Source organism: Canis aureus, chromosome 16, assembly GCF_053574225.1.
Source record: "Canis aureus isolate CA01 chromosome 16, VMU_Caureus_v.1.0, whole genome shotgun sequence".
Lineage (NCBI taxonomy): Eukaryota > Metazoa > Chordata > Mammalia > Carnivora > Canidae > Canis > Canis aureus.
Window position 1 is genome coordinate 20,011,390 of NC_135626.1, and position 23,978 is coordinate 20,035,367.

The following is a 23,978-nucleotide window of genomic DNA, read 5'->3' on the forward strand; positions in this document are numbered from 1 at the left end:
GCCCAAAGTACATACCAGAACCATCTAGGACACCTTTAAGGAAAACAAATAATGGATCCCACCTCCAGAGCATTTTATAGCTCCCAGGTGATTCTAAGGAAAAGCCAGGGTCAAGACCCACTGGGCAAAATTGAGGCAATCCCCCAACTTATGCAACAGTGAGATGTATGGGGGGGTGGGGCTTATTAAACATACCAGATCCTGCCCCTCAAGAGTCCACAACAGGTCTGCTTGGGCTCCAGGACGATGCCCTTTTAACAAGCACCAACAGGTATTTTAGCAAATACCTTCCTGCAAGTAGCAGGCTCCAAACTTGCAGGACCACAAGGATTTCCTAGAACACGTGAAACAGATGCCAGATCCCATGCCAGACTCACTGATTGTGAATCTCCAGGAGAGGGACCCAAGAAACCTCATGTATAACAAGCAGCTCAGGTGATTCTAGGACCAGACCTCTATGGAAAAATCAAGCTCAGGCCCTGCAAACCTTGAGATGTCACCTAAAAGCAATGAAGAGGTAAATGAGCCATTATGGCTCCCCCCCACCCCCCAAAGAGTTCTGAGTTCATTCAGTCATTTCAGAGAGTCAGCCAATAAATCTTTTCTACACCTCTGCTAAAAGCTGGATTACAGGTTGAGCTCCAAGCCTCCACCTTTTCTCCACCTACATGGGCAGAGCCACCTCACTCCGCAGATGGTCTCTAGTTTCTCCCCCAAGACCCCAAGCATCCCACAATTCTCCTCATCCTTCAAGACCTGCTCTGAATGAATTCAGCTAAGAAACAGGACTGACCTTGCCCTTTGTCCCCTTCCCACCATCCCTGGACACATGTCTGCTGGCCCATTTATGATAATGTTAGCAATTATCGTCTGCACCACTAGTCTGAGCTCTCCAGGAGGACTGGGTCTGTGGCTGGCTTATTTTTGTAGGCCCAGAAGCTTGTACCTGGTAGGCATTCAATGGAGGCTAAAGTTTATCCAGGCAGAAAGACACATATACAGGGGAACTGGGTGGCTCAGTGGTTGAGCGGCTGCCTTCAGCTCAGGTCATGACCCCTGGGTCCTGGGATAGAGTCCCGCATCAGGCTCCCTGCAGAGAGCCTACTTCTCCCTCTGCCTATGTTGCTGCCTCTCTCTGTGTGTTTCTCTCATGAATAAATAAATAAAATCTAAGAAGAAAAAAGATACATATACAGCTACACAGCAAGAAATGCTCTGATCAAGGTAAATATTTATGATGAAAATGCAGGTATCAGGACCAGATACTATTCTTGGCCCTACAGGAGACACAGAGAGGTATAAAACACAATCGTGTCCCAAGAGCCCCCTAGTCTAAGAGAAGAGGTAGTGAGTGACAAACATGATGTAAGATTACCCATATTACTTGCTACAAAGGTAAGCAGAGACAAGGTATCCCCAAAAGAGACACATCATTTCTGGTTATTATCAGAGAGTGCTTCAAAGAGAAACAGTATTTGTGCTTAGGCTGAAAGGGAGGATTTGTATATGTGAGTGAGGAGACATAGGACAGCAAGGCATCCCAGGAAGAGGGAAGAATGGGAACAAAAGTGTGGAGGCTGGAACAAGAAGGCACGTTTAGAAGGGTCTCAAGGTGAAAGAGAGCATGACCCAGAGCCTAAGAGCAGGGTGTTGGGTGTTGGAAAGCCACAGACAGGGGAGACTGGAAGGATCCCAGGCTTCTCTCATCCTCATGGCTCCCAAGAGTGGACACCAAATGAGTCTGGCTTCCCTTTGTCTGCTATTTCTACATTTTCTAGATTTACACTTCTTAATTAATTCAATTTGCTCAATTCACACATTCCCAGTACTTGCAACATTTTTCCCAGGGCCTCAGAAATGTATCCCATGAAAGCTGAGTTATCTGTGTTCAACAGCAGCTTGGCAGAGGTTCATATGCAAGGTCAGGAGGTGGCTAAGAAGAGGCTAGTTGGGGAGGCTGGACCCTGCATTGGTGTGTCCATGGCATGAGTTCAAAATAAATCACAGCTTCCCTCAAGGAAGGGGGCTTCTTTTCCTGGCCCTCTCTCCTGGTCCCAAGGGTTGTATCCTGAACAATGAACACACCATCAAGGAGCGCCAGGTGAGCTGGGTGGTCCTGGGTGAACTCTAGTAGGGGTGAACAGGGAGGGTCATGAGTGTGTTGGTTGGCTCTGGGCCCAAGGAGATCCTGGGAAGAAGGATCCAGAAGTCTGTTTTTGGGCTCACTGGGCCACGGGAAAAAGGAGCAAGAGCAGTAACCAGCTATGGAGCAGGGGTCAGAGGTCTGAGAGGAGAGTAGTTAATGATCACAGCAGCGTGAAAAGGACAAAAGTGTAAAGGGTAGGGGTTGGTGTCATCATTAAGTGAGGATAAGATAGATACAAGCTGGACATTTACCAGTGCATTCCTCCAATATGGGCAGGGGCCAAATCTAATCCTTACTCTATGCCCTACATACATTGTAACTGCCTCTAAAACATTGGAGAGTTGGCTTGTGGCTGAGTGATGGGGCTCATGCCCTCTTTAGATCAGCACTGTCCACCACAGACACAATGAAAGTTTCCTGCATGATTTTAAATTTTCTAGTAGCCACATTAAAAAGTAAAAAGCAGGTGAAATTAATTTTATAGCTATATTTACCCCATTCTATCCAAAATACATTTCAATATATAATCTATATAAAAGCTATTAGTAAAATTTTTGCCTTTTTTTCAACCAAGTCTTTATGTATTTATATACAGTACACCTCAATTCAGAGAAACCACATTTCAAGAGTATCTGATTTGGTGGCCTGTCCTACACATGGGAAAGAGATGAATGGCTTTGCCTCATCCATGGCCAAGAGTGGAAGTGGCTAGAATAGTGTCCCCTTCTGTCCTCAGTGCCTGTCCATGTCCCTCCTGGAGTTACACATTTGACAAAGATGCCCTTGCAGACAGGGAATGGGTGCAAATGTGTTCCCCTCCAGACTGCCCAGTCCAATCCTCAAGACCCATCTGCTGGGGAGTATGCGGCAGGTCCTCAGGCTTGCATGGTATTAAAAAAGGAAAGGCTTCTTGCAAAGACTGCCAAAGGCCATGGATTAGTCAGCTCTGGCTGCCATAACAAAGCACTACAGGCTGGGTGACTCAAACAACAGAAATTTGTTTTCTCACTATTCTGGAGGCTGGAAGCCCAAGACAAGGACTTGGCAGGATTGCATCCTTCTGTGGCCTCTCTCCTTGACTTGTAGATGGCTATCCTCTTCACATGGTTTTCCCTCTGTGCAGGTTTGTGTCCTAATCTCCTCTTCTGAAAAGGACTCCAGTCATATAGGATGAGGCACCACCCCATTTACCTCATTTTAACTTACCTCTTTACAAACCCTACCTATCTCCAAATACAGTCACATTCTGAGGTTTTGGGAATTGGAGCTTCAAAACATTTATCTGGGGAGACACAATTCAACCCATAACAGAAGTGAAAAAGAGGATACTCTGAGGTTAAATGCTGGCCCCAAACTCCCAAGGCCCTTGAGGTCCTTGAGGCAGACACTGGCAGATACAATGCTTCAAACAAGTCTATCCAGAGAAAATAGCCTTTTTTTTTTTTTTCTGGATAGCCTTTTATTTTAGGACAAATCCACTCCATGTGTCTCATGGTTGTAAGGATATAAGGCAAATGCTCCACAGATATGAAGACAGTCCAAACAGCCATGGCTCCCAGGAGACAAATGAGTCTGTGAGATGCTGAGAAAGCAGAGGAGTACCGTGCGTGTCCTTAGGCAGGGAACACACAGGAGGTGAGAAACTGAGGCAGGCCTGATCTCCACCTAGAGCTGGAGAAGAGATGACAAAAAGTACCTGGGCTGGACCACTAACATCCCCCTCTTGATGCCATTCAAGACTAAAGCTGCCCTGGCTGAGTGAAACTGGATCACTAGCTAGTGAGGTACAGCCATGTTGTACTCTCAATGCAAAAATGTTCTTCTCCTTCAAGGAGTGGACATCCCCACTGTCAGTCATCCTGGGAAGAGGTCATCCTGTAGTATAAAGACTGAGGCTGCAGGCATTCACCTAAAAGGGAAAGGAACTCATCCTCATAAATCTGCAGGAATATAGGATTAGACCAGCTAAGCAGAAGATCCCCAGGCTCTGTGACATGTCCACTGAGCCATGTCCTGTCCAGGATGGCTGGGGTGGCAAGTGACAACCAGGACAGAAACAGTTGAACACAGAAGCACCCACACACCCACCCAACACAGAGAGTCAAGAAAAATCAAGAGAAGACAAGCAAGATAAGGCTTAAGTGACAATAATATAGATAGTAAATGATGAAGGAAATTATTTCAGTAACTACTGGTCGAGGCTTGGACCTGTTTGCCCACTTCCACTGGGCTGTAAGTTCCTGAAGGCCTAACCTCTTACTCATCCTTGTTTCTCTAGAATGATCCTAGCACAGAGAAGGGCCTCAATAATCATGCAATGCAGGACATGGGAAGCCAAATCCAATCCTTCAGAGAAGAAAGTGAAACACCGGGTACCAGGTCATCATGGGTATGACAACAATCCTGGGGAATCTTAAATGACGGATTTGCTTGGATTTCCTAAAGAAAGAGGTGGCCTGTCTCCCATCCTTGATGTCTCTCAACAGAATATGCCTTCCAGAGAAACAATGTTGAAAAGCCAGCAAAAAAAAAAAAAAAAAAAAAAAAAAAAAAAAATTAGCAGAAAAGAAAGGGGAATGGTTAGAGGTAAGCTTGGGTCCAGTACACATTCTGTGAGGAAGAAGAAAAATAATCAAGAGCAAACTCTAGGACAGGACCAAACTACCAGGGCCTTCCTTTGTTGGCAGCGACCAATTGCTGAAATGATTTATCTCCCAGGGACCCTAACAATATGGAGGAGCTATTGCAACCCAGACCCCTCCTGGCCTGGATTAAAGTCCAGGAGAGACAAGGAAGGAGCTGGAGTCTGACCACCTCACCACCCAAGAGCAAGACCACTTTGCCAACCGCATCCATAAGCAAAACAATCTGGGGAACCTTGGTCTCACCATTCTCTGCAGTCCTGATGAAGACGATTCAGTTCTTTTTTTTTTTTTAAGATTTTATTTATTTATTCATGAGAGACACACAGAGAAAGGCAGAGGCACAGGCAGAGGGAGAAGCAGGCTCCATGCAGGGAACCTGATGTGGGACTCAACTCTGGGTCTCCAGGATCACGCCCTGGGCTGAAGGCAGCACCAAACCGCAGAGCCACCTGGGCTGCCCAGAGGATTTGGTTCTAATGCCCAGCTGATTAAGGAGGGAGAGGGGAAGGGAAGGGAAGGGAAGGGAAGGGAAGGGAAGGGAAGGGAAGGGAGGGGAGGGGAGAGAGGGAGGGGGAGGGAGGGGAAGGGAGGGGAAGGGAGGGGGAGGGAGGGGAAGGGAGGGGAAGGGAGGGGGAGGGAGGGGAAGGGAAGGGAAGGAAAGGAAATTGAGGGGAAGGGAAGGGAAGGGAGGGGAAGGGAAGGGAAGGGAGGGGAAGGGAGAAGAGAAAGAAAGGAAAGAAAGAAGAAAGAAAGGAAAGAAAGAAAGAAAGAAAGAAAGAAAGAAAGAAAGAAAGAAAGAAAGAAAGAATTTTTTACTCAAAAATTCAAAAGTAGACCTGAGATAAAACATTCAGCAGTAACAGCCCAAATCATTGCCTGATAAGCAAACTATCACCAGTACGGCCCTATTGCAATCAATGCTACAGCCAGTACTGTTTTCACTCCTGCATCAGAAACTTGACCTTGGGGATCCCTGGGTGGCTCAGCGGTTGAGCACCTGCCTTTGGCCCAGAGTGGGATCCTGGAGTCCTGGGATCGAGTCCCACATCGGGCTCCCTGCATGGAGCCTGCTTCTCCCTCTGCCTGTGCCTCCTCTCTCTCTCTGTCTCTCATGAATAAATAAAATGAAAGAAAGAAAGAAAGAAAGAAAGAAAGAAAGAAAGAAAGAAAGAAAGAAAGAAAGAAAGAAAGAAAGAAACTTGACCTTGATACTTCCGGGAACCACAGCCGCCGCCACCACAAGCTGGACACGGGGTGGCCATGCACACCGCAAACACGGCGGCTTCACCCACAGCCCGTCTCTTCGCTGGCTGCCCTCTGAATCAAGGTGTGCATGGTGGCTCTGATTGGTGGGGCCTGGTGACAGGCCTGTGTCCCAGTCCCAAGACAGGTGGAATGTGAGTTCTGACTTCCTCACTGGGAGGACAGAAGCAGCATTTCTCCAGACACAGAAAGACAATTCAAAAGACACTGTGCATTGCAAGATGAAGGAAATTCTGTGGATGGACAGTGATGCTGGCTGCACAGCAATGTGAATGTACTTTTTTTTTTAAGATTTTATTTATTTATCCATAAGAGACAAAGAGGGAGAGAGAGACAGAGACAGAGACACAGGCAGAGGGAGAAGCAGGCTCCCTGCAAGGAGCCTAGTGAGGGACTTGATCCCTGGACCCCGGGACCACGACCTGAGCCGAAGGCAGGCACTCAACCACTGAGCCACCCAGGCATCCCAATGTGAACATCCTTACCACTGTTATGTGTATGTGTATTTTACTACCATTTAAAAAAATTTTTTATGGGGACATTTTTTATCTGTACTGTTACTCAGTAGTTTAGCATCTCCCCTCAGTTCAGGTCATGATCCCAGTGTCCTGGGATCAAGTCCCCCATCTGGCTCCTCACTGGAAGCCTGCTTCTCTCTCTATGTCTCTGCCTCTCTCTGTCTCTCATGAATAAATAAATAAAAATCTTTAAGTAAAATAAAATCATGCTATTTTAATAAATAAAAATAAATTTTAAAAATTTGTTAACCAAAAAAAAAAGAATTAAAAAAAAATTTTTTTTAATTTTTATTTATTTATGATAGTCATCACACAGAGAGAGAGAGAGAGAGAGAGGCAGAGACACAGGCAGAGAGAGAAGCAGGCTCCATGCACCAGGAGCCCAACGTGGGATTTGATCCCGAGTCTCCAGGATCACGCCCTGGACCAAAGGCAGGTGCTAAACCGCTGCACCACCCAGGGATCCCCCCAAAAATTAATAAAGACACCAGGCAGCTGCAAATGTGACAAATGGCCACAGCTGATCTCATAAATGTTTGGTAAATAAGTAAATAACGAATTAGGTGGGGATGCTGGGCTCCCAGGCACACAGTAGTTATAATCAGTCACTGTTTAACACTTCTCAGGTTACTGGGCTTTTTTAGTGTACTTTGTGCTTCCTGCTATCATAGCTCTTGCTACCCAGGATGACTGTTGTTTATGTCATTATAGCTAATTTGTAGAAGTATCTACAGTGTACCTGGTGCTTCCCCACATTATCTCAATTACTCCTCACACTAGCTCAGAGCAAGTAGTTCATTATACTGGAGGCAGGAGGATCTCAGGATAAGTCAACAGAGACCTAAAGTGAAGTCAGTGGATTCAGGAAAAGGTAAAGATCCAGGAGAAGCTGTGGAAGAATGAAGGAAGTAAGATGAGAGAAATGTCTGCGTGTTTATGCCTTTGTGATCATGACTGGGAGAAGCCTACAAGAGTCTGGAACAGAGGGGAAATTTATCCAAATACGGTCAGGTCACTCAACACTAAAACAGCATCTGCCCTACATCCAGCACCCCCGGCAACAACCCGCCCCTCCCCCACCATATGGTAGGATGTTATCTTAAGGAGAATCACCTGCAAATGATGTAAACAATTGCTCCCAAGGAAGCCGATTGGAGTCCAGCTAGCTTAGCTCTGCCCTAGGGAGGAACTGAGAGGGTATTGGTCAAGGTCATGGGAGATATCCTCTGGTTAATAAAGGATTCTTTTGAACCTGAATACTCAAGGGAACAGGTGGGTTCAGCCCATACCTGTTGCTTCTGCCACTGAGGCTGATCAGAAAGTCTAGGTGACTAGTCCAGTGTTTGCTCGCTCATCCACATGGACTCACATGTTCTCCTTCCTGGCATCTCTGCCTGCAGGAAGCCCCAAACTGGAAAATCGTAGTTCTCCCCTAGTTTGGGATTGGGCAGCTGCCACAGCCTGCTGCTTACACTGCTTTCCCAACCCCTACTCCTGCCCAGCCAGAGTCTGCCCGTGAAAGGTTTAGGGAGTAAACAGAGAATTCTTAGGGTTACAATGGAAATTGAAGATTAGAGAGGGTGAGTAAATACCATGCCCCAGGTTGCCTGGCTAGCAAGAGGTGCCTGGGGATTTGAACCTGGCCCATTGTCAGAGCCCAGCCCCTTAATCACCAAGAGCAGATGCAGAATCCTGTTCAGACAGTAACTCATTATGTGACTGTAGCAAGTGAGTTCAGTTCATCGAGTCTATTTTGCCATCAGTAAAAAGATAACAAAAAGATCTACCTAACAGGAATCCCTGGGTGGCACAGCGGTTTAGCACCTGCCTTTGGCCCAGGGCGCGATCCTGGAGACCCGGGATTGAATCCCACGTCGGGCTCCCTGCATGGAGCCTGCTTGTGTCTCTGCCTCTCTCTCTCTCTCTCTCTCTCTGTGACTATTATGAATAAATAAAAAAAATCTTTAAAAAAAATGATCTACTTAACAGTGCTGATGAGAGGATTAGACACGATATGTGCCAAGTCTTCACTCAGCATCAGCCTCCCAACCAAGCAGGATCAATGAACAAAAGTACTATATTCCCATCTTCAGACGGAAAGTAGCATCAGAGGAGTTAAGGAACACAGCCAGGGTAATACGTCCGTTTGCTATCAAAACAGACCTCAGGCGGCCTGGGTGCTGCAGTTGGTTGAGAGTCCCAACTCTTGGTTTTGGCTCAGGTCCTGATCTAAGGGTCGTGAGATTGAGCCCTGCATCAAGACCTCCATGCTCAGCACAGAGCCTGCTCAGGATTTGCTCTTCCTATCCTCTGCTCCTCCCCTCTGCGTGCTCACTCTCTCTCTCTCTCTCTCTCATAAATGAATGAATGAATGAATGAATGAATGAATGAATGAATAAATCTTAAAAAAAAAAGATCTCAGTCCTGGGTTTTTTTACTCCAAATTCCATTTGTCTGGCTTATTTGAATGTTGGATGTGAGTGTAGGGAGACTACATCTAAGGGCCCTCCATAAAAAATTCAGTTTTATTTCACTGAGGACAAGACTGCACACCTACTCCATGTAAAGGATGATGATGGACACTGCAGAATAGGACACAGTGACGATGACCCGGCTCCATCCTCAAGGGAAGTGATGTGGCCAGTGAAATGGACCTGGTGCAAAGTTGTAACAGAAGCACCTTTCCTTTCTCCTTCCATCAGGGAAATGGCTTTAGCCAAGCCAGGAATTCTTAACCTTGGCTGCCCATTGTTGTCACCTGGGGAGCTTTGAAAAAGCTGCCCTGGTTCCACCCCTGGAGGTGCTGAGGTAAGTGGTCAGGTGCACAGCCTAGACATTAGTGAATGGGCAGCCAGGCAAAGAGGAAATTCTAGGGCCAAGTTGGGGGGGGGGGGTGCCGCAGGAGGTGGAGGGAGCACGAGTAGGGAATTTTCCATCAGGGAAGTGAATGACCAGTGAGGAGATTGCCCAGGTCTGTGGTCTTTATGGTCCTAGATGCAAGACCTAGGCACCCTTGACAGGATCAGGAGGGAGCCCCTGCTTCCCCATGAGCAGCTGCAGACACCACAGGCAAGACCTCAGACATGCAGTCAGGATGGAAATGCCTCCATCAGCCTGAGATGGCAAGACACTTTTATGGCAAGAGCTGCCCACAAGGCTGCATGGAAAGGAAGCTGAGAACTGGCCTTCCTGACTATGAGAGGCAAGACTGCCAAGAGACAGTCTGTTGAATTTAAAACACGAAGTCAGATAAATAAAATGCGTTATTTTATTAGCAGCCCTTAAAAGCTCCTGCAGTGGTGTGAGTTACACCAGACACAGCTAGTTTCATATATTTATTTTATGTGTTTAGCACTTCATTCACTCTAGCTTGCCCAGTGAAACACTCCACCTTAACACATTTTTACTGTTATGTTCTTCCACATTGATCAGACTTTGTTGATTACTCACAACCAGTACCTCTAGAGAGCAGCATCTTGCTTCCAATGTTTCAATGTTATCTGTCCAGCACTGTTACTGGGGAGCTTGGTTTCCATACTGCATTCTGAGCATCTCCCATCTTGCATTAATTTGTCCTCTATGGCTTCTCAGAGTTCTTGCCTGCTATTCTACCATTTTGTACTTCGTAAAATGTCAAGACAGAAGGTTGAATCAGGAAAATATGCAAAAAACACAATTCTTATAAATACTCTTATGTTCTGTATTAAGTCCAAGATTTGGTGCTATGTTGAACATTACTTGCCAGAGAAATTCAAAGCTTAGCTTTTCAAGGACTAAATAAAAGCTGAGAAACATGCACAGAGCTTCCCCTCAGTGATCACCACCAGTATCAGTCTGGGTCCTCCAGGAAGGAGTTAGGAGTGATAGACCGAGGGAGAGCAGGAACTATGGAAGATAAAGGGGGAGGAGGTGAGACTGGGCAGGAAAAGCCTTCAGAGTGCCATGCAGCCCCGAGCCTGTCAAAGGAAAGAGGGAGGGAAAAAATAGGACAAGGAGAATCTCAGGCCACAATGTAGATCATGCGAAGTCTTGGCAATCCAGTGGGCAGTGAAGCAAAGTTGCCCATTCCCATTGGGGAATGGTAGATGCTGGTGCCTCCACCCTGCTGTTATGGGCTTGGAAGCTGCCTGGGAAGAGCAGGAAGCTGCCTCAAAGGCTGCTGCTGGAGGCTCTCTGCTAATCCTATTCTTCCTGGCAAATTTTTTCTGGAAGGGGAATCAGAGCCATATTCCTCCATGACTACTGCACCCCCTCCCAGCTCCTGGTGATGTACACTTTTTTTTTTTTTTTTTTAAGATTTGATTTGATTTTAGAGGGAGAGAAACAATCTCAAGCAGACTACATGCCCAGTGCACAGGCCAACAGGGGGTCCATCTCACAACTCTGAGACCATGACCTAAGCCAAAATTTAGAGTCAGACACTTAACCAACTGAGTCACCCAGACACCCCTAAAGACTTTATATTTTTTAAATTTATTCATTTGGGAGAGAGTGAGAAAACATGAGCAGGGAGAGGGGCTGTGAGAGAGGGACAAGTAAATTTTCCACTGAGGGGGGAGCCCAATTTGGGGCTCAATCCCAAGACCTCAAGATCATGACTGAGATCATGACTGATACCTAACCGATGAAGCCACCCAGGCATTTTTTTTTAAGTAATCTCTTAAAGAGATTATTTTATTTTCAAGTAATCTCTACACCCAACATGGGGCTCAAACTCACAACCCCGAGACCAAGAGTCACATGTTCCACCAACTGAGCTAGCCAGGTGATCCAATGTAAAACTTTCAAGTGAGGGATCCCTGGGTGGCACAGCGGTTTGGCACCTGCCTTTGGCCCAGGGTGCGATCCTGGAGACCCGGGACTGAATCCCACATCGGGCTCCCGGTGCATGGAGCCTGCTTCTCCCTCTGCCTGTGTCTCTGCCTCTCTCTCTTTCTCTCTCTGTGACTATCATAAATAAATAAATAAATAAATAAATAAATAAATAAATAAATGTAAATCTTTCAAATGAAAAGATATAGCCTCCTTGAGGTTATTGCTTACTTGTCTCTTCTTAGCCTGGGGTGATCAAGTGAACACCATGCCCAGCTAAACTGTGGAGGAAATGCAATTAAACATTTTATAGGGAGACACAATTGACTGACCATCAGTGGTAGAACCATGAGCAAACTTTTTGTTTTTCTCTATATTTCAACTATTAGTGGTAATTTACTTTGTTTTTGATTGGAAAACACTTCTAATAAGCATTTTAAAATCAATTCCAGGGATCCCTGGGTGGCGCAGCGGTTTGGCATCTGCCTTTGGCCCAGGGTGCGATCCTGGAGACCCGGGATCGAATCTCACATCGGGCTCCCTGCATGGAGCCTGCTTCTCCCTCTGCCTATGTCTCTGCCTCTCTCTCTCTCTGTGTGACTATCATGAATAAATAAATAAAATCTTTAAAAATAAAATAAAATAAAAATAAAATCAATTCCATAATCACATTTTTTTGATCCAAAATGCTATTCCCCAATTTGGTAACTCAGCAATAGCTTCAAAGTAAGAGACGAAGCAAGCATGGGCTTTGAGTTCAAACTACTACTCTGTACACTGGGCAAGCCCTTGCCCCCTCTCTACTGCAGTCTCCTGATCCAAAAAGGAAGACACGTGTCCTTACTTCTCAGCATCACTTTATTAGATAATATAGTGTATGCAAACCCTCTAGCACCATGCCTACATATAGTAAGAAACCAGCTAATTTTGATGCCTCCCGCAAACTGCTGGAAGTTTCCAAAATCCACATTCAAAAGACAAAGATTGGTTATAGCTGAGGAAATTCAAAATAATGTCCTAGAAAGTCCCAAAAATTAGTTCTAATAACCTTAGCAGCAAGTCTACTTTTCAGTGTATAATCAAGAAAAGTGAAAGCAGAGACTCAAACAGTTAACTGTACATCCATGCTCAGAGCAGCACTATTCACAGTAGCCCACTTGCCCCTCAACCGATGAATGGATAAACAAAATATGGCACATATATAGATGGAATATTATTCAGCATTTAAAAAGAAGGAAATTCCAACACACTACAGCACAGAAGAACCTTGAGGACATTAAGCTAAATGAAATAAACCAAACACAAAGGACACATGTTGTATGATTCCACTTATATGCAGTACCGAGAGCCATCAAATCCATAGAGACAGAACACAGAACAGAGGTTACCAAAGGCTGGGGGAGGAAAGGATGAGGACTTAGTGTTTAATGGGTACAGAGCTTTGGTTTGGTATGATAAAATTCTGAAAGTAAATGGTGATGATAATCACAAAACTAAGCTGAGCTACTGGTAAGTTATTTCTCAAATAGAGAAGAAACATATAGCTTGTGCAATTCATTGCATTTTTTAATCACTTTTAACTATAAAAATAAGAAAACCACATTACAGAAATTTTTGAAAATAAAAAAAATCTCATAATCCCATTTCTTTTTTTTACAGGATTTTAAAAAAGATTTTATTTATTTATTTGAGAGAGTAAGAGCATGAAGGGGGAAGAGCAGAGGGAGAAGAAGAAGGAGATTCTCCGCTGAGTACGGAGCCTGATGCAGATCCTGGGACTCCAGGATCATGACCTGAGCCCAAGGCAGACAACTCAACCAACTAAGCCATCCAGGCTCCCCTTACAGAATTTTTTTAAAATTTAATTGTAACCATAGTGTTTGGACACCATGGGCTCTGAAATAGGTCCCAAAAATGACTTCTAGAAACCTTGGCAATACACAGGCTCAAGATGAACACTATTATGTCTCTTGGGACTCTTAGCCTTGCTTCCTTCAGGGTAGGAAGTATCCATACCTCTGGTGTATGGGAAGGTAGGACCACGGGTTGGTTGGCAGAGGGGGAGGAGAGCAGGAAGAAAGACGACTTATGGCTGTCAACATTTCCTTTATGTCAGTACAAGGTCATTGGCACACACATGGGCACACAGGCACATGCACACAGGTCCTCTCCATGCTGCATTCTATTACTTATGGCTCTGTTTCAGGCCAAAGTCTGAAGAGTTAAAAAAAAAAAAAAAAAAAGGAACTGGTTGTTGAGGCAGCCCCAGGCCATGGACCTAAGAACAATCTGGTTGATGGCTGAGACCCATTGTAGGGAACCCAGGACCAAGTACTCTAGGGAAAATAAAATAGAACTATGGCCTTCTATTCAGTTTGACTCCCACCAGGACAGCAGTGTGCAAGTCTGGGACTGGACACACCCAGAGCTGAGCCTTAATGCAAACTTAAGCAAGTGACTTTCTTCCTCTGAGCTCCAATTTCCTTAGCTTTAAAATGGGAATGATGGGGCACCTGGATGGCTCGCTGGTTGAGCATCTGCCTTCAGTTCAGGTCCTGCATCAGGCTTCCCTCAGGGAATCTGCTTCTCCCTCTGCCTATGTTTCTGCCTCTCTCTGTGTGTCTCTCATGACTCTCACGAATAAATAAATAAAATATTTTTTTTTAAAAAGTGGGAATGATATTCCCTACCTCCTGATGGTATTTTCAGGACTAAGAAAGACTGAATAGAAAGTAGCTGGCTCACAGGACACCTGGGTGGCTCAGCGGTTTAGCGCCTGCCTTCGGCTCACGGCGTGATCCTGGGGTCCCAGGATCAAGTCCCACATTGGGCTCCGGGCATGGAGCCTGCTTCTCCCTCTGCCTATGTCTCTGCCTCTCATCTCTGTGTGGATAATAATAAATAAATAAATAAATAAATAAATAAATAAATAAATAAAATTTATGAATAAATAAAATAAATGAATAATGAATAAATAAAATGAATAAATAAATAAAACTAATGAATAATAAATGAATAATATGAATTATTCATGAATAAATAAATAAAATCTTTTTAAAAATAAAATAAAAATAAAGTAGCTGGTTCACTAAATGGAAGCCATATCAGACTCGACCCTCCTAATGCCTCAGAAACAACTCCATTGATCTGACCAACAAACAAACACTGAAAACCTTTCCACTGGTGGACCTGGTTGTGAACTCTTGCAAATAACTCACCAAATTATCTTAACATTATAAAGAAACACTTGAAAGACTTAATAAAAAGGTTTACATAAGTATTTTTCCCAAGCCAGATTATCAGTCATTCCTTAACAATTGAACTGACCTGGTTAAAAGACTGGATTCTGAAAATAGCTTTAAAATTTGTTGAAGAGAAATCTCCTATGTCATTTTGATTATAAATTCTTTTTTAGTCTCCAACCATACCAAAGAAGGTAGGTGTATTACATGAGTTAGGAGAACACTAATTACTGTTGTTGTTTTTTTTTTTTTTTTAAAGATTGTATTTATTTATTCATAGAGATGCAGAGAGAGAGAGAGAGAGAGGCAGAGACACAGGCAGAGGGAGAAGCAGGCTCCATGCAGACAGCTGGAAGCGGGACTTGATTCCGGGACTCCAGGATCATGCCCTGGGCTGCAGGCGGCGCTAAACCGCTGCGCCACCGGAGCTGCCCACTAATTACTGTTACATATGAACTTCAGAATGTCAATGACTAAACTGGATAGAAATTTATTTCTCGTTACAGTTAACTTCAGTGTTCTAGTGGACAGGCAGCTTTTTCTCCATATGGTGACTCAGGGACCCAAGCTTCCTCCACTCTGTGGCTATACTGCCCCCTGGGATCTCTTTACAGTTGGTGGAAAATTAAAAAAAAAAAAAAAAGTAAAAGAAAAAAAAGCAGAGAAGTTCTTGACCCATGAACAGCACACATCATTTCCACTCACATATCATTGATGAGAAATAGTCACATGGCCACAAGGGCAGCAAACTAGCAGAAAATACTTGCAAAAAATATATAATTGAGAGGTATGTGACTGGCTCAGTCAGAGGAGTGTGTGACTCTTGTTCTCAAAGTTACAGATTCAGGCCCCATGTTGGGTGTAGAAATTACTTAAAAATGAAATATTTTTTTAAATGTTGTTTTTAATTTTAAAAATATATATATTTGACAAAGTTCTACAGAATTCTTATGTTTAGAATATATAAATAAGGTACATAAAAACAAATAAATAAATAAGGCACATATAGTAAGAATGTATTATATACAGAATATTATCTGGAATTTATACACAGAATATATAAAGAACCCTTATAACTCAATAATAAAAAGATAATTCAGTTGGAAAATTGGGAAAAGATTTGAAGAGACACTTCACCAAAGAAAATATATAGATGGTAAATAAGTACATGAAAAGATACTAAACATCATTGGTCATTAGGGAAGTTCAAATTAAAACCACAATTAGATACCACTACACACCACTAGAATGGCTAAACTTAAGTGCCCCAAGTGTTGACATGATGTAGAGCAACTGAGACTCACATCCAAAGCTGGTGAGAATGTAAAACGGTATAATCTCTCTGGAAAACAGTTTAGAAATTTTTCTATATATAAAATGTTTACGTTTTTAAAGTTATATATTGTCAAACTCAATTATTTTAGAATATGTTTTTTTCCAGAAATACATGGAACATTTAAGAAATTTGATTACATTCAGGTATCAACAAATTTCAAAAGATTGGTATCTTATAGGTCACTTTTTCTAGTCACAATACAATTAAATTTGAAGTCAATTACAGATAGAAAACTAGAAAAAAGTGTTTGGAAATAAACCATATATTTTTTAAATGGGCTAAATAATAAATCAGTGGAGGGGTGCCTGGGTGGCTCAGTCAGTTAAGCATCTATCTACCTTCAGGTCCTGATCTCAGGGTTTTGGGATCAAGCTGTTTGTCAGGCTTCCTGCTCAGCAAGGAGTCTGCTTCTTCCTCTTCCTCTGTCCCTCCCCCCTCCCCTCTTGTGTGCTCTCTCTCTCCTAAAAAAAAAAAAAGAAAGAAAAAAAATCTTTTAAAAAAATCAGTGGAAATGGTTTAATTTTTATTATTTTTTAAAATAAGAATAGTACTATATGTTAAAACATATAGAGTACCTAAAGCATTACTGTGCTAGTGGGAAATGTATACTTTTATATGGTTATATTATATATTAAGAAAAAAAACACACTAGAAAAACTAATAGTACAACAAACCCAAAGAAAGTGGTAAAGAAGAAAATAATAAAAATAAAAGCACAGAATAATGAAATAGAAAATAAACACACATACACAAAACCATTATTTAATTATTTTAACATGTTAATAATACTAACAAACCATTGACAATATTGATGAAGAAAAAAATGATAGAAGACATAATATATATTGAAAAAATACAGAACATTATAAGCCACTTTATGTTAATAAATTTGAAAACTTAGAAAACAGGACAGCCCGGGTGGCTCAACAATTTAGTGCCGCATTTAGCCTAGGGCCTGATCCTGGAGACCCAGGATCGAGTTGCACGGCAGGCTCCCTGCATGGAACCTGCTTCTCCCTCTGCCTCTGTGTGTGTGTGTCTCTCATGAATAAATAAATAAAATAAAAAAAAAAAAAAGAAAAAGAAAGAAAGAAGAAGAAAGAAAGAAAGAAAGAAAGAAAGAAAGAAAGAAAGAAAGAAAGAAAAGAATGAAATTGAATCAGCAGTTAAAATTTTTGCCACAAGGAAAACACCAGTTTAACTAATAACTTCTACTAATCATTCAACAAATAACTCCAATATCACACAAACTGTTTCAAATTATAGCAAAGGAAAAAATACTCCCGAATTCATGTTATGAGGCTAGCATAAAATTAATACCCAAACTGACAAGGACAAAACTGATTAATCCCAAAACACACAAAAGAAAAATTACAAGACAATTTCACTAATGAACATAGATGCAAAATGCTTTTTTAAAAATTAGCAGGACCCTGGGATGCCTGGGTGGCTCAGCAGTTGTGTATCTGTCTTTGGTTCAGCCTGTGATCATGAGATCCAGGATCAAGTCCCACATCAGGCTACCTGCATGGAGCCTGCTTCTCCTTCTGGCTATGTCTCTTCTCTCTGTGTGTCTCCCATGAATAAATAAATAAAATCTTAAAGATTTATTCATGGGAGACACACAGAGAGAGAGGCAGAGACATAGGCAGAGGGAGAAGCAGGCTCCTCACAGGGAGCCTGATGCAGAACTCGATCCCAGGACCCCGGGATCACGACCTGAGCTGAAGGCAGATGCTCAACCACTGAGCCACCCAGGCGCCCCTAAAATCTTTAAAAAAAATTACACACATGTAAAAATTACAACTCTATGGTCAACTAATCTTCAACAAAGCAGGAAACTATGTAAGAGGGAAAAAAAGTCTCTTCAACAAATGCTGTTGGAAAAACTGGACAGCAACATGCAAAAGAATGAAACTGGACCACTTTCTTACACCATACACAAAAATAAATTCAAAATGGATAAAAGAGCTAAATGTGAGACAGGAAATCATCACAATCCTAGAGGAGAACACAGGCAGTGAGCTCTTTCACATCATCCATAGCAGCTTCTTACTAGGTACATCTCCAAAGGCAAAGGAAACAAAAATGAAAATAAACTATTGGAACTTCATCAAGATAAAAACCTCAGCACAGCCAAAACAAAGAACAAAAAAACAAAAAACAAACAAACAACAACAACAAAAAAAAACAACAACAAAACTAAAGGCCACCTTTGGAATGGGAGAAGATATTTGTAAATGACATGTCTGATAAAGGGTTAGTATTGAAAATATATATAAAGAACTTATAAAAATCAATTGGCTCAGTTGGTTAAGAGTCCAACTCTTAACCGTGGCTCAGAGTATGAGAGAGCTTGATCAGTCCTGCATCAGGCTCTGCGCTGAGTGGACAGTTTACTTGAGATTCTCTCTCCCTCACCCTCTGCGTCCCCTTGCTCACACACTCTAAATAAATAAATAAATAAATAAATAAATAAATAAATTATTTTTAAAGATCTCAACACCCAAAAAACAAATAATCCTGTTTAAAAAAGGACAAAAGACCTGGGTAGACATTTTTCCAAAAAAGACATACAGATGGCTACTAGACACTGAAAAGATGCTCAACATCACTCATCATCAGGGAAACACAAATGTGAACCACAATGAGATATCACCTCATGACTGTCAGAATGGCTAAAATTAACAACTAAGGAAACAACAGATGTGGCAAAAATGCAGTGAAAGGAGGACTTACACTGTTGCTGGGATTGCAAACTGGTGCAGCCACTCTGGAAAACAGTATGGAGGTTCCCCAAAAAGTTAAAAATAGAACTACCCTACAACCTAGCAATTGTACTACTAGGTATTTACCCAAAGGACACAAAAATACAGGTTCAAAGGGGTCCATCCACCCTTATGTTTATATTTATAGCAGCATTACCAACAATAGCCAAATTATGGAAAGAGTCCAGATGTCTATCAACTGATGAATGGATAAAGATGTGGTATATAAATATCCAATTGAATATCACTCAGCGAAAAATAAAGAATGAAATCTTGCCATTTGTAAGGACTGGATGGATCTAGAGTATATTATGCTACATGAAATAAGTCAGAAAATGAAAAATATCATATGGTTTAACTCATACGTGGAATTCAAAAAACAAAACAGATGAACACGGGAAGAAAAGAGAAGAAAACCATAAAGCCAACTCTTAACAGTGAATGGGGAACATGTTAAATCAGTGATGGGGGGATCCCTGGGTGGTGCAGCGGTTTGGCACCTGCCTTTGACCTGGGGCGTGATCCTGGAGACCCGGGATCGAATCCCACGTCGGGCTCCCTGCATGGAGCCTGCTTCTCCCTCTGCCTGTGTCTCTGCCTCTCTGTCTCTCTCTGTGTGACTATCATGAATAAATAAATAAAATCTTTAAAAAAAATAAATAAATCAGTGATGGGGATTAAGGAGGGCACTGTGATAAGCACTGGGTGTTGTATGTAAGAGATGAATCAGTAAATCCTACACCTGAAACTAATATACTGTATGTTAACTAATTGGAATTTAAATAAAAACTTGGAAGAAAAAGTAAATAAGTAGTAAAAATAAATATTAACTAATTCCAGCAATGCATAAAACAGTGGTGACCAAGTTGTACTTGTTGCAGGAATACAAAATTGTTTTAATGTTAGAAAACCAATTCCTGTAAGTCACATAGATTAAGGGAGAAAAATCACATAATCATCTCATTAATCAAAACATTTTTGATAAATTTAAATATCCATTCATGAGAAAATAAATGTAAAAATAAATCCTTACAAAGCTAGAAGCAAAATTTCCTTAGCCTCCTACCACATATCTCACTGAAAACTGACAGCAAAAATGGTGAAACATTGAGTGTTTTCCCTTTGAGACCAAAAACAGAGTAACTGCTTATATTTTCATTCAACATTGTATTGGAGGAAGAGAAGAGAAATAAAGGCATAAGACTGAAAAAAAAAGGAAATAAACCTTTTGTTATTCATATATATAATCTCATACACGGAAAACACAAAAATCTATAGAGAAATTACTAGCTTTAGTAAGAGAGCTTAGCAAGGTTGCTGAATAAAAAAAAATCAATATACAAAAGTCAATGAATTTCTACAATCAGCAGCAAATAAAAAAGTAATTTTTGAAAAGATAATAGTGCCAAAAATATAAACTGAAAATAAATAAATCTAACAAATGCTATGTAAGTGCTTTATGGAGAAAAATATAAACACTTTTGAAACACATTAAAGATCTAAAAAATGGGGAGTTTCATGGATATCTTTAAGATTTATTTATTTATTTATTTATTTAAGAGAGAGAGAGACTGTGCACAGGGTGGGGAGGAGCAGAGGGAGAGAGAGAAAGAATCTCAATCAGACCCCTCACTCAGCAAGGAGTCTGACGCGGGCTTGATTTCATAACCCTGAGATCACAATCTGAGCCAGAACCAAGAGTTGGATGCTTAACCATCTGAGCCACCCAGGTGCCCAATGAATATCTTTTAATTTTAATATAGTTTTCCTCTAAAATGTTCAAAGGTAACTCTTTGAAAACATACATAAAAATAATTTTAATTTGTAATGTTTTTGTTAATTAATTCCAACATTGCTGAAATGAATTGCTGGAATTGCCTACTACAGAGCACCCAGACAAAAACTATTACAGCTAAATTTGGTCACAGTTACAGTTGTACCACTCTCAGTATGACATAGCTGTGTACATATTTTTACACATATTTACACATATATTTTAATCATGTCATTATGAGGGTACATTTGTCAAGGTAGAAAGATGGAACAAATTTAACACCCTGTTAATTTGATTCATAATTTCTAAATATTTGGGCAGATTACCATCTGTGGGCCTCCTTCTGGGTTCTCATCATGGGCCCCTCGGGCATTAGGGGCAGGCCCAATGAGAGGTGCAGGGGACCTGGCTGTGGGCAGGAAGCCCATCGCTGGCTCTTGCAGACTCTCAGGTGAGTCGGGATGTCCTACTTAGAAAGGTCAGTCAAACCCCATGAAGCTGGTTCCTGAGAAGAAGCTGTGGGTCCCTGAGGGCAAACCAACTCAAGCTAGAGAAACTTAACATTTGAGGCTTGTTAGTCTGTTGAGTCAGGGCTGGATGGTGGGCATGTTTGCCAGAAGATTCTTTTTATTTTTTTTTTTAAGATTTTATTTATTCATTTGAGAGACAGAGAGAGAGGTTGTGAGGGAGAGAGAGAAAGCATGAGCAGGGAGGAGGGGCAGAGGGAGAGGGAAGAGCAGACTCCCCACTGAGCAGGGAGCCCAATGCAGGGCTCAGCCCCAGGACCCCAAGATCATGACCTGAGCCAAAGGCAGACACTTAACCCACTGAGCAACTCAGGTGCCCTGCCAGAAGGTTCTAGAGAGGAGGCCAGGGATCACAAAAAAGAGAGGGTATTGCTCCCTTCTGTCCATGCAGAAGCAAAGTCTGAAATTCATTCAACAAATATTTCCTGAGTGCTAATCAGCATCTGCATGAAAACCAGTAAGACTTATTAAGCATTGAGGTCCCTAATCCCTATGAAGTAACTTTTACATATAACCATACACAATGCACGTTATGTATAATAGCCACATGAATTAGGTGCTATTATTTTCCCAGTTTTACAGATGAGAAAACTGAGGATTGATATTAAGTGATTTGTCCAGGGTCATACAGTGTGTACATGACAGAGCCAGGATTTGAGTCTGGATAACCTTCAGTGTGTCTGGGTCTGCACACTGGGCTGTGTGCCAGCATGTAAATTATAGAAATATATGTCATAGTCCTTACCTTCAAGAACATCATGGTCTAGTGGGAAAGTCAAACATGCACGTAAATATGTTTTGATAAACCAACCTGAATAAAGCTAGGACATCTAGATGAAACAAAGTAAACAACTGGGGGGATCCCTGGGTGGCGCAGCGGTTTGGCGCCTGCCTTTGGCCCAGGGCGCGATCCTGGAGACCCGGGATCGAATCCCACGTCAGGCTCCCGGTGCATGGAGCCTGCTTCTCCCTCTGCCTGTGTCTCTGCCTCATTCTCTCTCTCTCTCTCTGTGACTGTCACAAATAAATAAAAATTAAAAAAAAAAAAAAAAAAAACAACAACTGGGAATGATAGAATAAGTCGGGTTGACTGTGGGTGCCTATCAGACTCTAGAAAAAGTTCATACAGAAACATAGTGGGGGAGTGGTAACAAAGTTAGGTTAATATTAGACTGTGCAAGACTTCTAATACCAAAGAGTTTGGACTTTATCATCCAGTTAATGTTAAGGTAGAGGAGTGACTGAAAAGCATAGCCTTAAGATTCCTTTGTGTCTTCTGTGTTGGGTTGGTGGGGTGGTCACATCTAAGAGCAGGATGACCCATGGACCAGGGGAAGCCCCGGCATGCAATAATCCAGCCTTAAGGCAGTGTCTTGGCCATCAGGAAGAAAGGAATGGAGACAAGGAACTTGATAAAGGAAAGACAGACTGGGCTTGCTGTTGGTTGGCTAGCCAAGGGAAATGAGTTAAGATAAAGACAAGGAATAATAATAGGGTGCCACCAAGAATGCAATGTAGCCTTCAAAAATGATGTTCATGAGCACTATATAGCAATACAGGAAAATGCTTATGATATTACAAGTGAAAATAACAGAATTTTTTTTAAAGATTGATTAATTGATTGATTGATTTGAGAGAGAGACAAAGAGAGTGCAGGGGCAGGGAGAGAGGCAGAGAGAGGAGAGAGAGAATCCTCAGGCAGACTCCCTACTGAGCATGGAGCCTGATGTGGTGCTCCATCCCAGGGCCCCGAGATCATGACCTGAGCTGAAATCAAGAGTCGGCTGTTTAACCCACTGAGCCACCCAGATGCCCCAAGAACAAAATTTTTTAGATCACATGTACCTGTGATTACAAATATCTTTTCAAAGCACAAGAAAGAATAAACCAAACAAATTAGTCATCCTACTCCGAAAACTTATTTCTACTTGGTTTGTGTCTTGGACTGAGTTGTCCTAACCTCCAGTGTAACTGTATTTGGAGATACAACCTTTAAAAGAGATAAAGTTAATAAGGGTGAGGCCCTGATCTGAAGGACCCACATCCATATGAGAAGAGGAGGAGGTACCAGAGCTCTTTCTCTCTCCACACATGCCCAAAGAAAGGCCAAATGAGCACACAGCAAGAAGGCACCATATTCAAGCTGAGGAGAAAGGCCTCACCAGGACCCAACATTGCTGGTACCTTGATTTTGGACTTCTGCTGTTGGAATCCTGTTGTTTCAACAGCCCTGTCTGTGGTATTTTGTTATGGCAGCCCGAGCTGACTAATACTGTCTGCCAGTCAGTTGCCAAGTCCTGCCAATTCTTTCTTTGCAATTCTTATGATCTCGCCTTCCTTCCTTGTCATTCCCACTGCAAACATGGCTCACGGCCATCTTGTGCCCAGATGAATGCAACTGATTCTTTCATTGTTCTGGCTTTGTGCTTCCTGACTGACTTGCTTCTCAGACTCCCAGCCACCAATTTCTTACCTTGTTCCATCCTGTCAGTTCAAACAGCTGAGATGTTTGAATCTGACAACTGATATCTTCCTCAAGTACCAACCCTCAGCTCCTTCCTCAAACTCTCTGCTCAGGGGCAGCCCTGACGGCTCAGCGGTTTAGCGCCAGCCCAGGGTGTGATCCTGGAGACCCGGGATCGAGTCCCAGAGTCCCACATCGGGCTCCCTGCATGGAGCCTGCTTCTCCCTCTGCCTGTGTCTCTGCCTCTCTCTCTCTCTCTCTCTCTCTCTCTCTGTGTGTCTCTCATGAATAAATAAATAAAATCTTAAAAAAAAAAAAAAGAAAAAAGAAAAAACTCTGCTCACCTCTCAGATGCAAGTTCTCTGGCCTTTCCAGGTGAACTGTAGTTTTTCGTCTGTACGTGCAAAAAGAAACCCAGTTCAGATAAGTACTCAAATGGCTAGTGTAAATGAAGATAGTCTCTTTCCACCTGTTCCTCCTCAC

At 42.4% G+C, this 23,978-nt stretch overlaps 1 protein-coding gene across 4 annotated transcripts in view; it reads right to left on the minus strand.

Annotated features, from left to right (window-relative positions):
* Positions 1 to 23,978, minus strand: part of LOC144286077 (uncharacterized) — a 184,909-nt gene that overhangs the window by 160,440 nt on the left and 491 nt on the right. For all 4 annotated transcript variants that reach the window (XR_013354171.1, XR_013354170.1, XM_077852101.1 and 1 more), the window contains exon 2: positions 23,840 to 23,889. Coding sequence is in view for 2 of the 4 variants with exons in the window: in XM_077852101.1 (XP_077708227.1) it covers positions 23,840 to 23,889 (50 nt within the window). In the remaining 2 variants the exon portion in view is untranslated. The remainder of the gene's footprint in view (positions 1 to 23,839; positions 23,890 to 23,978) is intronic.